At 48.2% G+C, this 14,594-nt stretch overlaps 1 protein-coding gene across 5 annotated transcripts in view; it reads left to right on the top strand.

Annotated features, from left to right (window-relative positions):
• Nucleotides 1–14,594, top strand: part of VAV3 (vav guanine nucleotide exchange factor 3) — a 490,967-nt gene that overhangs the window by 277,084 nt on the left and 199,289 nt on the right. For all 5 annotated transcript variants that reach the window (XM_068240048.1, XM_068240046.1, XM_068240044.1 and 2 more), the window contains one exon: nucleotides 14,322–14,380. In XM_068240048.1, the coding sequence (XP_068096149.1) occupies nucleotides 14,322–14,380 (59 nt within the window). The remainder of the gene's footprint in view (nucleotides 1–14,321; nucleotides 14,381–14,594) is intronic.

Here is a 14,594-nt window from a genome sequence, read left to right as displayed (position 1 = left end):
GCCGCCGCTCTGCGGCGATTCGCCGCGAGCAGCGGCGAAAGAGGGTCCCCCCAGCCGCCTGAGCCCAGCGTAGCCGGAACAAAAAGTTCCGGCCAGCGCTAAGGGCTGGATCGGAGGCGGCTGACGTCAGGACGTCGGCTGACGTCGATGACGTCACTCCGCTCGTCGCTATGGCGACGATATAAGCAAAACAAGGAAGGCCGCTCATTGCGGCCTTCCTTGTTTATTCTGGGCGCCGGAGGCGATCGGAAGATCGCCTCCGGAGCGCCCTCTAGTGGGCTTTCATGCAGCCAACTTTCAGTTGGCTGCATGAAATAGTTTTTTTTTTATTTAAAAAAAACCCTCCCGCAGCCACCCTGGCGATTTAATCAGAACGCCAGGGTGGTTAAAAGGGTTGTTCTGCTCAGCACCCATACTCAGACACGTGGACACTTCTTTCCCGTTTATTGTTGAGGTAGACGCCTCGGAGGTCGGGGTGGGGGCTGTGCTGTCCCAGCGTTCTGGTCTCCAGGGTAGATTACACCCGTGTGCCTATTTTTCCCGAAGGTTCTCTCCGGCAGAGAGAAACTACGATATAGGCAACAGGGAGCTCCTAGCCATCAAATTGGCCTTCGAAGAGTGGCGTCATTGGCTAGAGGGAGCTGAGCACACTACCGACCACAAAAACCTGGAATACATCGAGGGGGCTAAAAGGTTAAGCCCAAGGCAGGCTCGATGGTCGCTATTTTTCTCGAGGTTTACATTTTTGATCACGTATACGCCAGGTAGTAAGAATACCAAGGCAGACGCACTCTCTAGGTGTTTTGAGCCGGAGACAGCACAGCCCTCCGTTCCCGAGACCATTGTCCCACGAAGAGTGGTGTTAGCCGCTACCGAGACTTGGGAGGACTGGGAAGAGACTTTGAGTCCTTTTCAGCAGGATATCCCGGAAGGGAAACCAGACGGGGTGTTGTTTGTCCCGTTACCATTCCGTCTCCAGATCTTGGAGATGATCCACTCTCATAAAAATGCGGGACATCCTGGAGCGTCTAGAACGCAAGATCTCGTGGCCAGATGTGCATGGTGGCCTTCGCTAGCCGCTGACTGCAAAGAGCTTGTCAGGGAATGTGCGGTGTGCGCAAAAAGCAAGCCCTCCCGGCTGGCATCTGTAGGTACTTTGCAGCCTTTGCCCACCCCGAGTGAACCATGGACCCACTTGTCCATGGATTTCGTGGGAGAGCTTCCGAGATCTGAAGGCATGTCAGTTATCTGGGTGGCCCACTTCGTGCCCCTGAAAGGACTCCCCTCGGCCCAGGAAATGGCCAATTTATTTATCACCCATGTCTTCAGACTGCATGGCATTCCAGAAGACATAGTATCCGATCGGGGAGTCCAGTTTGTTTCGACATTTTGGAGGGCATTCTGTCACCAAATGGGCATGAAATTGTCATTTTCCTCGGGCTACCATCCACAGACAAATGGCCAGACGGAGAGGGTCAACCAATCGTTAGAACAATTTTTGAGATGTTACGTTGCCGAGGCACAGAGTGATTGGGTTAAATATTTACCTTATGCAGAATTTGCCCACAATAACTTAAAGAGTTCTTCCTCAGGTTTCTGTCCATTTCAGATTGTGACAGGTAAACTGCCTAAATTCTCTCCTTTGCCAGTTGCGTCCACTCCGTTCCCAGCCTTGGAGGCTTGGCAAAGGTCATTTAAGGACATGTGGTGGACCATCAAAAATAATCTCGTAAAAGCATTTCAGAGTCAGAAAGGTCAGGCTGACAAGAGACGCTCGTTAGAGTGGAAATTCCAACCAGGAGATTTGGTTTGGGTGTCAACCCGTCACCTGACCCTGAAACAACCCTCTGACAAACTTGGTCCCAGGTTCGTGGGTCCATTCCCAGTTACTAGGAAGATCAACGATGTCACATATACCGTTGATCTTCCCACCAGCATGCGTGGAGTGAGGTCCTTCCACGTATCACTTCTCAAACCCGCTGTCCAGGTGGGTCCCACTCCTCCTCCTCCTGTCTTAGTCGATGCCCAACCCGAATATGAGGTGGAGAAGATCATAGACTCACGTACTGTACAAAACTCGGTGCAGTATCTCGTACATTGGAAGGGGTACGGCATTGAGGAGAGGCAATGGGTACCTGGGAACCGCATGCATGCGGACGAGTTAGTGAGAGAATTTCATGCTGTACATCCAGAAAAACCTGGAAGGAGCTGTCCGGAGTCCACTCCTCGGGGGGGGGGGGGGAGGGGTACTGTGAGGAATCGCGGAAGAGCCGCCGCCATGAACCAGCGGCAGGCGGCTCTTTCCGCACACAGGGGCCACTCGCACGGAGAGGCAGCCGCCTCCTCGCATCATGAGGCGGCTGTCTCCGTGCAGCATATTGCGGAGCGCGGTGAAACCGCCGCGTTGGACGCGGCGGTTAGCGCGCATGTCCCCGCTGCGGAGACACCGCAGAGCGGGGCTGCTCGGACTCGTAGTCCCTCAAGGTTCAGAGTGACGCGCGCGCGCGCACTCAGACAAGATTTATGGCACCCAGGAGGGAGTCAGCTGACCAGGCAGGTCAGCTGACTCTAGCTCCACTCCCCATTGGTCCAGCAATCAGGGAGGTGCTGGGGGGCACCTATGTGTATATATACTGCTGGCTGGTCACTCGTGTCTTGTCTGGCGTTGCGATCACATATGTGAGAGCACCCAGATCCGTAGTCAGATCCGCAAGTGTGCCGGGACCAGCTGGAGCTGTAATCCTACACTTAGCTAGATATTGTTAGCTAAAGTACTAGTTTGATTGTGATTATCTGTTATGACTTTTGCCTGCCTTTGACTATCCTCCTGAACTCTGACTTTGCACCTCGTTATTTCTGATACTCTGCTGCCGAACCCCGGCCTGTACTTTGACTCCGCCTCCGCCTCCTGATTTTGTACCCCGATATATCTGATACCCCGTTGCTGAACCCTGCCTGTACTTTGACTCCGCCTTTGCCAACTGACATTGTACCTTATCTGTCCGTCTGTGTACGACCTGGCTTGTCCGACCTCGAGAACCGACCTCACGATTGGAGGCGGTTCCCCGTCCTGTTAGTGACACTTCCTCCTGAGTGTCACTCTCGGACTTCCCTTCCTACTGTCAGTCTGACTCCTCCCGTCTTGGAGAGCTCAGATCTACGGAAGGAATCTGTGCAGTACTACCTGCTGCACTGAGGCTTGTCCTCTGTGTTACTGTTACACCAATCACTACACTCTACTCAGGTGAACAGAGGTTAGCTAGTATATTGGATTATCGGTGATACTGCAGATCACATATAATCTGGTATACGTCTGTATTCCCCGTGATACTGCAGATCACCGGTAATCAGACCTCTCTGTGCTTCACCGATCGTTACACCTTGCTTCCTTTCCTCAACTGCCGGCACAGATAGGCTTAAGTGGTTAAAAGGAAATAAGGAAATAAATATGTCAGCCCTCACATTTATCTCTCTTCAGAGGTACATTAAAATGAAATTCATTTGTCATATTCCTTTATTTCAGGTTTTTTTATTATTATTATTATTATTATTATTTTTTATTATTCATGCAGAAATACTGAATTTACACAGTGTGTAAAATTCAGATGACTGTACTGATTAGCAGTACAAAACTGTTGTGTAGTGTCTAAAGTTTCAACAAAGTTCCATCAATTTTCATAAAGCCTTACTTCTTAACATTGGACATATTTGCTTACAATCAACAATGTAACAGTGCTACATACGGGCCATTTCACACAAAAAAAATGGGCACAATTTTTTTCAATGGGCACAATCGCAAATTCAAAGAAAACACAGCAGGGCCGGCGTTTGCCTATTTTCAAAATCGCACTACACTCAATATATAAGTGTTAGGGCTGTATTCCACTGCAAATTGTAAAATACAATTGGAAAAGCAGCGCAATTTCCTCATGATTTTACAATGCAATGTTTTTGTGATTTTCACTGGATGCTAGGAACACACACATAAAATTGCAACAGGCAGGATGTTGGCGATCTGGTGGGGTGTGAGCTAATCAAACAGCAAAATCAATTATTTCTTTGCACACTCTAATTTGCACACTCTCATGAGAGTGTGCAAAGGGTTAATTGTGTGCAAATGTTTAATTGATTTAGATGAGTTTTGAGGTAGAGGGTGATGGCACGCAGGGCCGCCATCAGAAATTTTAGGGTCCCTCACAAATCATCAGTCCGGGCCCCCCCCAAACTGAGAAAAGTGCGTAGCCATTACATGTTGGCAGAGCTAGTTGGAGGCTTACTGTCCACAAATTAATCACGAATAACCACGGTGGATACTCGTGATTCAAGTTAGCTCTAATTGCCACAGCTGAGCGGCTAGATGCGGCGGGGTTAATTACCCAGAACGCCGCTCTCCGCTCAGCGTTTCAACGAGGTGCAAGTGTCCGAATGGACGCGTTGCAAGCCTCGATATCGAACACTTCCTCCTTCAAGCCGGAAGGAGGAAGTGCTCCATCATTTTTTTAGAACCTCCCAGTTTTATTTTCTGTTTAACCACTTGAGGACCTAGGGCTTTCTACCCCTTAAGGACCGGCCACTTTTTTTCCATTCAGACCACTGCAGCTTTCACGGTTTATTGCTCGCTCATACAACCTACCACCTAAATGAATTTCGGCTCCTTTTCTTGTCACTAATAAAGCTTTCTTTTGGTGCTATTTGATTGCTCCTGCGATTTTTACTTTTTATTATATTCAGCAAAAAAGACATGCATTTTGGCAAAACAATGATTTTTTTAACTTTCTGTGCTAACAGTTTTCAAATAAAGTAAAATTTCTGTATACATGCAGCGCGAAAAATGTGGACAAACATGTTTTGGATAAAAAAAACCCCATTCAGCGTATATTTATTGGTTTGGGTAAAAGTTATAGCGTTTACAAACTATGGTGCAAAAAGTGAATTTTCCCATTTTCAAGCATCTATGACTTTTCTGACCCCCTGTCATGTTTCATGAGGAGCTAGAATTCCAGGATAGTATAAATACCCCCCAAATGACCCCATTTTGGAAAGAAGACATCCCAAAGTATTCACTGAGAGGCATAGTGAGTTCATAGAAGATATTATTTTTTGTCACAAGTAAGCGGAAAATGACACTTTGTGAGAAAAAAAAAAAAAAAGTTTCCATTTCTTCTAACTTGCGACAAAAAAAAATGAAATCTGCCACGGACTCACCATGCCCCTCTCTGAATACCTTGAAGGGTCTACTTTCCAAAATGGGGTCATTTGTGGGGTGTGTTTACTGTCCTGACATTTTGGGGGGTGCTAAATTGTAAGCACCCCTGTAAAGCCTAAAGGTGCTCATTGGACTTTGGACCCCTTAGCGCAGTTAGGCTGCAAAAAAGTGCCACACATGTGGTATTGCCGTACTCAGGAGAAGTAGTATAATGTGTTTTGGGGTGTATTTTTACACATACCCATGCTGGGTGGGAGAAATAGCTCTGTAAATGACAATGTAAATGACAATACCCCAAGGTATTCCGTTAGTAGCATAGCGAGTTCATAGAAGATTTTATTTTTTGTCAAAAGTTAGCGGAAAATTGATTTTTATTGTTTTTTTTTCACAAAGTGTCATTTTCCACTAACTTTTGACAAAAAATAAAATCTTCTATGAACTCGCTATGCTACTAACGGAATACCTTGGGGTGTCTTCTTTCTAAAATGGGGTCATTTGTGGGGTTCCTATACTGCCCTGGCATTTTAGGGGCCCTAAACCGTGAGGAGTAGTCTGGAAATCAAATTCCGCAAAATGACCTGTGAAAGCCTAAAGGTGCTCATTGGACTTTGGGCCCTTTAGCGCAGTTAGGGTGCAAAAAAGTGCCACACATGTGGTATCGCCGTACTCGGGAGAAGTAGTACAATGTGTTTTGGGGTGTATTTTTACACATACCTATGCTGGGTGGGAGAAATACCTCTGTAAATGACAATCTTTTGATTTTTTTACACACAATTGTCCATTTACAGAGATATTTCTCCCACCCAGCATGGGTATGTGTAAAAATTCACCCCAAAACACATTGTACTACTTCTCCCGAGTACGGTGATACCACATGTGTGGCACTTTTTTGCACCCTAACTGCGCTAAAGGGCCCAAAGTCCAATGAGCACCTTTAGGCTTTCACAGGTCATTTTGCGGAATTTGATTTCCAGACTACTCCTCACGGTTTAGGGCCCCTAAAATGCCAGGGCAGTATAGGAACCCCACAAATGACCCCATTTTAGAAAGAAGACACCCCAAGGTATTCCGTTAGTAGCATAGCGAGTTCATAGAAGATTTTATTTTTTGTCAAAAGTTAGCGGAAAATTGATTTTTATTGTTTTTTTTCACAAAGTGTCATTTTCCACTAACTTTTGACAAAAAATAAAATCTTCTATGAACTCGCTATGCTACTAACGGAATACCTTGGGGTGTCTTCTTTCTAAAATGGGGTCATTTGTGGGGTTCCTATACTGCCCTGGCATTTTAGGGGCCCTAAACCGTGAGGAGTAGTCTGGAAATCAAATTCCGCAAAATGACCTGTGAAAGCCTAAAGGTGCTCATTGGACTTTGGGCCCTTTAGCGCAGTTAGGGTGCAAAAAAGTGCCACACATGTGGTATCACCGTACTCGGGAGAAGTAGTACAATGTGTTTTGGGGTGAATTTTTACACATACCCATGCTGGGTGGGAGAAATATCTCTGTAAATGGACAATTGTGTGTAAAAAAATCAAAAGATTGTCATTTACAGAGGTATTTCTCCCACCCAGCATGGGTATGTGTAAAAATACACCCCAAAACACATTATAGTATTTCTCCCGAGTACGGCGATACCACATGTGTGGCACTTTTTTGCACCCTAACTGCTCTAAGGGGCCCAGAGTCCAATGAGTACCTTTAGGCTTTACAGGGGTGCTCACAATTTAGCACCCCGCCCACTTGCCAGGACAGTTAACAAACCCCACAAATGACCCCATTTTGGAAAGAATACACAACAAGGTATTCCATGAGGGTAATGGTGAGGTCATTGAAAATTTTATTTTTTGTCACAAGTAAACGGAAAATGACACTTTGTTAAAAAAAAAAATAAAAAAAAAATTCTGCTAACTTGTGACAAAAACTAAAATCTTTTATGAACTCACCGTGCACCTCACATAATACTTTAGGGTGTCCTCTTTCCAAAATGGGGTCATTTGTGGAGTCTGTCCTGGCATTTTAGGGTCTCTGCAATCATTACATGTATGGCCAGTATTAGGAGTTTCTGCTATACTCCTTATATTGGGTATACAAGTAATGCACTCTGGGCTGAAAGGAAAAATGAACGGCAAACATACCTTGCTCCACATCAATGGCAGTGATAACCTCAGGAGAGAGACACCCCGTGCCACCCTGCACTCAGGGTGAGCCACCAACTTATGTGACTGGGCCTCAGAACTTTAGTGTACAGCATTATGCCTGTAGGATACAGCAATATGCCTGCCAATAGAGATGACTCTGTGTGGCATTAAAGCATCATCATAGGCCCAAATCACATATAAACCGGGGGTGTCCACACTCAAGGGAAATTCAAACATGCCGTCTTATATCGCTAACCCAGGACAGATCAGCAATATCAAGCATGGAAACCGATCCTTCTTCCGACTTTTATGCTTACCCGTTTGGTTTTCAAGCTTACCTCTCCTCTCCCTGCGACAATGTGCGAAAGACCACTGAGTGTGTGCCTACTCCTGTGTCTGGAGTTCCCTAGGTTCTAATAGTGTACCTGCTCGTGGTACCTCTCAAAACACGGCCCTACGCATAGGCCAGGCTGGTCAGGACAGCGGGGACAATAAAAACTGGTGTCATTCCTTCTTCCAGTCCTGCTGCAGACACGACAACGTTTTCTTCGGATGCGTTGACCTGGGGCACACGGAATCTGATAGGCGTAATGCCTACCATGCAGTCGGCTAGTTGCATCTGGGGGGGGGGGGGCCTGGCACCTCCTGGATACAGGATGTCCAGAATGATCTGTTCCTGAAATTGGAGGAAAGATCCAGTTCTCCCAGCCTTACTGTAGAGAACAAAGCTGTTGTAAACTGCCAATTGAATCAGATAAAAAGACACTTTCTTATACCAGCGTCTTGTTTTCCGGGTAACTAAATAGGGCGCTAACCTCTGGTCATTGAAGTCCACCCCTCCCATGTTGACATTATATTCGTGGACGACAAGGGGCTTTTCAATGACCTTAGTTGCCCGTTGAATTTGGACTGTCGTGTCTGTGTGAATGGTGGACAGAAAGTAAACGTCCCTCTTGTCCTTCCATTTCACCGCGAGCAGGTCTTCAGTACGCAAGGCGGCCCTCTGCCCCCGTTGAAGTCTGGTGGTAACGAGCCGTTGGGGGAAGCCCTGGCGACTAGGCCGCGCAGTGCCACAGCATCGGATTCCTTCTAACTTTAAGTGCTGAAAGAGGGCCACACTTGTGTAATAATTGTCCACAAAAAGATGGTACCCCTTCCGGAACAAGGGTGACACCAAGTCCCACACAACCTTTCCACTGCTCCCCAGGTAGTCAGGGCATCCGACCGGCTCCAATTTTGAGTCTTTTTCCTCATAGACCCTAAAACGACATGTATAGCCTGTGGCCCTTTCACAGAGCTTATACAGTTTCACCCCATACCGGGCGCGCTTGCTTGGGATGTACTGTTTGATGCCAAGGCGCCCGGTAAAGCGTAAGAGGGACTCGTCTACGCAGATGTTCTGTTCAGGGATATAAGCATCTGCAAATGTTGAGGACAGGTGGTCTATGAGGGGCCGAATTTTGTGGAGCCGGTCATAAGCAGGGTCTCCCCTTTCAAGACAGGTTTCGTCGTCGTTGAAGTGCAGGAAGCGCAGGATGGACTCAAATTGTGTCCTGGACATGGCAGCAGGGTACAAGGGAACATGATGTACTGGGTTCGTAGACCAATACGACCGCAATACATTTTGTTTCATTAGTCCCAAGTGAAGGATAAGGGCCAAAAAGATTTTAATGTCGGAAACTTGGACTGGTTTCCACCCGAAAGGCTGGGCATACATGCTCTCCGGGTGCTCGGTGATGAATTGTGTGGCTTTACGATTGGTCTCAACCACAATTAAGTCCAGGAGAACCTGGGTGATGAACAGCTGCAAAGAGTCTAGGGCCGTTCCTAGATGAGCTGTCGCCACCTGGACTCCAGACTGGGCGGTGAAAGGGGGCACTACGGGTGCGGCGGAATCAGGGGATTGCCAATCTGGTTGTGCCAGCACCTCTGGGAGTCTATGGGTACTACGGGCCCGTCTTCTTCTTGGTGGCTGCGACGGGGGTACTACTGCACTTGCCACCGTACCAGTTTCCACTTCCATGCTGACGCTCACCACTTTGCCAGGGTCTACGGAAGCACTGGCACTAAGTCCAGGAGATGCTGCGCTGCTGGTGCCTGCCTCACCAAGAAAACTATCAACAGCGCTAGCACCACCCTGCTGCCCTTGAGGCGGATCCTGCGCCACCTGCGGTCTAACGACTTGGGGTCTGGTACGCCTGGCTCTAGCCGGGACCATAGCCTCGTCATCACTATCGGTCAGGGAACCACTGCTTTCTACAGGTTCAAATTCGGACCCGGAAGATTCGACGGATGATTCTTCCCAAAATAACTCATCCGACTGGTCCATGTACCTGTATACCTCGTCATCGGAAAGCCCCCTTCTTGCCATTTTGGATTGCTAAATTTATGGGGTTTTCCTCCGAGACTACCCAGAAAAAAAGAGCACCTACCTAGCAAAAAGGGAGTATTTGAGAGGTATTGGGGTTGGTGGGAAGTGGGGTCTCAGAGGACAATCAAATACAATTACAGCACAATCGACTCCAATCACAGCACAATCAAATCTGATGCACTCGGAAGGTGATGGGGGAGGGTGGGATTGGGTGTGGCGGGAAGTGGGGTCTCAGGCAATCAAACAATCACGGGGCAATCGAAGCCGATCACGGGACAATCAAATACAATTACAGCACAATCGACTCCAATCACAGCCCAATCAAATCTGATGCACTCGGAAGGTGATGGGGGGAGGGTGGGATTGGGTGTGGCGGGAAGTGGGGTCTCAGGCAATCAAACAATCACGGGGCAATCGAAGCCGATCACGGGACAATCAAATACAATTACAGCACAATCGACTCCAATCACAGCACAAGCAAATCTGATGCACTCGGAAGGTGGTGGTTGGAGGTGGTGGGGGGAGGGTGGGGTTGGGTGTGGTGGGGGGTGGGGGGGGGAGGGTGGGGTTGGGTGTGGTGGGAAGTGGGGTCTCAGGCAATCAAACAATCACGGGACAATCGAAGCAGATCACGGGACAATCAAATACAATCGCAGCCCAATCAAATACAAGCGCAGCACAATCGAATACAAGCGCAGCACAGTCAAAAACAATGCACTTGGACGGTGATTAGGGGGGGAGTCTGAGGGCGATTTGAGGGGGTGGGGGGTTGATCAGGAGCCTGCACGGGGCAGACTGAGTCCTGATCTGATGAGAGGCAGACACAGGGGGTTACTGATCGCAGATCAGTTAGTGATTGCTGGGGAGGACAGATGTAAACAAAGAGCAGGGGATGTAATCAGAAGGGGGGTATGAGGGCAATCGAGGGCCTGGGCAGGTGATCGGTTACCCCCGCGGGGCAGTTAGGGTCTGCTCTGATGGGTGGGGGTGCCAAGGGGTGATGGACAGGTGATAGACAGGTGATCAGAGGGGGATCAGAGGGGGATCAGAGGGTAAGGTAGCTGTATACAGATGTATACAGTATACAGGGGGGTAGTCTGGGATGGGGTCTGGGGGTGATCTAAAGGTAGGGGGGGGGGATCAGGGGTGACTAGGAGGCAGTTAGGGACCTAACGCAGGGGATAGCGTTTAAAGTTAGTGATAGGTGGGGGGGTTGGGGTTTTTAAAGGGGTGCAAGGGTGCTGGCAGGGGTCTGCTGGGGTGATCAGGGGGGGTATGAGGCCTGGGGTGGGAGATCAGGGGGGCTGTAGGCAAAAAAAAACATGTGTGCTGTGATACTCACAAAGTGCTTCCTCCTCGCTAGTGGTCTCTGCAACAATGAGACCACGAGGCGAGGAGGAAGCACGTATAAGGCACTTTGTTTACTTAACAAAGTGCCTTATACCTTCTGATTGGCGGATCCCCGAGATCCCTCCGCTCGCCGGCGCTGCTAAGTGGCCGGCGAGCAGAGGCAAAATGCCGGGCTTCCGACTCCCGGCGGAGGATCGCGTCACGGATGACGCGATCGCTCCGCCCACGCCCATACAAGGACCGCCGCATTTTGTCTATACGGCGGTCCTTGCGGCGTCAGCTTCCCGGCAGCCATTTGTCTATATGGCGGTCGGGAAGCAGTTAAAAAAGCTAAAAAAGTAGGTTTAATGCTATTGTCTCATATGGTAATGATTCAGCTTTTCCCATAGTCTCGCAGTTAGCAATCATGTGACCCCCAACAAGACAAATTCAGCAATCATGAGGCCCCCAACAAACCATGAGGCCCCCAACAAGACAAATTCAGCAATCATGAAGCCCCCAACAAGACAAATTCAGCAATCATGAGGCCCCCAACAAGACAAATTCAGCAATTGTGAGACCCCCAACAAGACAAATTCAGCAATCATGAGGCCCAACAAATCATGAGGCCCCCAACAAGACAAATTCAGCAATCTTGAGGCTCCCAACAAATCATGAGGCCCCCAACAAGTAAAAATTCAATCATTAGGCCCCCAACAAGACAAATTCAGCAGTCATGAGGCACATAAATAGACAGCATTTCACATAAATAGGCAGAATGCCCCCTTATTATGGTAGACACCTCTCACCTGGATTCTGACAGGGACCCCCAGGTTAGGTAGTGAGTGACATGGAGCCCTTTTAGGTAGTGAGTGAGTGACAGGGAGCCCCTTTAGGGAGTGAGTGAGTGACAGGGAGCCCCTTTAGGGAGTGAGTGAGTGAGTGAGTGACAGGGAGCCCCTTTAGGGAGTGAGTGAGTGACAGGGAGCCCCTTTAGGGAGTGAGTGAGTGACAGGGAGCCCCTTTAGGCAGTGAGTGAGTGCCAGGGATCCCCTTTAGCTAGTGAGTGAGTGCCAGGGAGCCCCATTTAGCTAGTGAGTGAGTGACAGGGAGCCCCTTTAGCTAGTGAGTGAGTGACAGGGAGCCCCTTTAGCTAGTGAGTGAGTGACAGGGAGGCCCTTTAGCTAGTGAGTGAGGGACAGGGAGGCCCTTTAGGGAGTGAGTGAGTGACAGTGAGGCCCTTTAGGTAGTGAGTGAGTGCCAGGGAGCCCCTTTAGCTAGTGAGTGAGTGACAGGGAGCCCCTTTAGCTAGTGAGTGAGTGACAGGGAGGCCCTTTAGGGAGTGAGTGAGTGACAGGGAGCCCCTTTAGCTAGTGAGTGAGTGACAGGGAGCCCCTTTAGCTAGTGAGTGAGTGACAGGGAGGCCCTTTAGGGAGTGAGTGAGTGACAGGGAGCCCCTTTAGCTAGTGAGTGAGTGACAGGGAGGCCCTTTAGCTAGTGAGTGAGTGACAGGGAGCCCCCCCCCCCAGCCGCCGCCGCTGCTTCCCCTACCTTGCCAGGCTGCCAGCAGCGTCAGACCTCAAGATCAGCGGCGACCCGACCAGTAAGAGCGGGCGCTGGACGCACCCGCTCTATATGCGGAAGTGACGTCACTTCCGCATATCAGTGCGGGCGCTGGGTCCTAGCGCCCGCACTACTGTCGCCGCCTGATCGGGGTCTGATGGGCGGCGGAGGCGGCGGCGGCTAGAGGGAGGGAGCAGCGGCCAGGGGAGGTTGAGCAGTGGCAGGGCGGCACCCGCCAGGGCCGCGGCGGGGATGGGGCCCCCCTGCAGGCCCGGGGCCCGTGACGGGAGTCACGGATTTTCCCCCGTGATGGCGGGCCTGATGGCACGTGCGTAACTAAGTAGGGTCTTATTTTATCTCCACGTATGCTCTTGCCACCTGGTGTTTCTCAGTTAAAGTCTAGATACTATAGTACCTTGGATTAAGTTGACTGAACTATCCATGCAGAAATACCTACTGGTGAAATATATTTTCTTCAGTGAAACTTTGAAAGTCACTGGGAATAGTGGTGAAACATCTTCTCGAAATTACTCAGAAAGCTCTGTTGAATTTGACTGCTTATGATTGGCTCAGTTAAATAGCTGCAGATTTGTTGGCTCTGACAGCTGTCTGGTTCTATCTTTGGTTCTCTATGGTCAGGCACCACCAGGGGTGTGGTTAGGCACCACTCGGTGCGTAGCTAGGGTTAGGCAACATGGGGGTGGTTAGTGTTAGGCACCTCCAGGGGGCTGTTTAGTGTTAGGCACCACCGTGGGGGGGGGGGGGGGAGTGGTTAGGGTTAGGCACCACCAGGGGAGTGGTTAGGTTTAGGCACCACAAGGAGAGGGTTCTGTATGAGAGTAGGGTTGGGTTAAGCTGTATTGTTGAATAACGTAACGATTTTTAACATTACAATCTTTTCATTATGATCTCCCGTCTGTTTTAAAATGGTATTTATTGTTAACCAATTTAGTTAACAATGTTTATTGTTATTGAGATTTCTCTATCCACCAGCGCCAATTCGTTCTCCAGCCAGTCCCTTTTGTCCTGGCGCCCTTTTTTCATGCACTCAGTGTAAGTTTCCTGTGTCACAGTGATTAATTGACATACAGTAAATGGCAAGGGTCTACTCTAGCCACTGTTTACTCATGCTATGTAATGCAGAAAGCCTGAAAAAATAAGAGAGACTGAAGCGTAAAAAAAATTATGATAGAATGATTTGTATGTGTAGTACAGCTCAGAAATAAAACATTAGGAGCAGAGACATAAAGTAGGTCTAATATTGTTTCCAGTACAAGAAGAGTTAAGAAACTCCAGTTGTTATCTATGCAAAAGAGCCATTGAGCTTCATGACTTTCAAAGTCGCAGGGAGCTCTGTCTTCTGAAGCTTATTATCTCAAGTGTCTGTCAATGTATTTTCTTTTTCTCTGCAGAGAATGGTAAAAAAGTTTATTAGCCTGCTCTGTAAAGCCATTTAGAATGCAGAGCAGTGTGTAAACTGCAAATATTAGAGAATGATGCAATGTTATAAAAAAAACACTATATGACTGAAAATAAAAATATGAGAATATTTTCTTTGCTACTAATGTTCTAGTAATTATCCGTACTACACAAACAATTCATTATATCATACTTTTTTTTTTTTGCTTCAGTGTCTCATTAATAGGATTGTAAGAGGTGGTGGATATTGAACTTTATTGTAATTGAACTGTTGTTTGTTGTGTTTTTCTTTACAGGTTATAGAAACTTTATCTAAACTCTCTCACACTCCTAATGCTGTTTCATGTGGGATCAGGTAAATTATTCATTATTGTTGTTTCACTGATATGTTGTATTTTTTTGCTAAGACCTTTATTTCTAACCACTACAATTCACGTTTGGGGCTAGTCCACTTTAGGGGACCCTGCAGGAAGCCTCATAGGGATATCCCTCTAGCATGATTGGGTGGACAGCACCCTCTCAAACTGCTAGAATTCCAATAGGTTGTAGTAAACGACACCCACAATATT

The sequence above is a fragment of the Hyperolius riggenbachi genome, chromosome 6, assembly GCF_040937935.1.
Source record: "Hyperolius riggenbachi isolate aHypRig1 chromosome 6, aHypRig1.pri, whole genome shotgun sequence".
In the NCBI taxonomy this organism is placed as follows: Eukaryota; Metazoa; Chordata; class Amphibia; order Anura; family Hyperoliidae; genus Hyperolius; species Hyperolius riggenbachi.
This window is presented reverse-complemented; position numbering and strand designations above follow the sequence as displayed.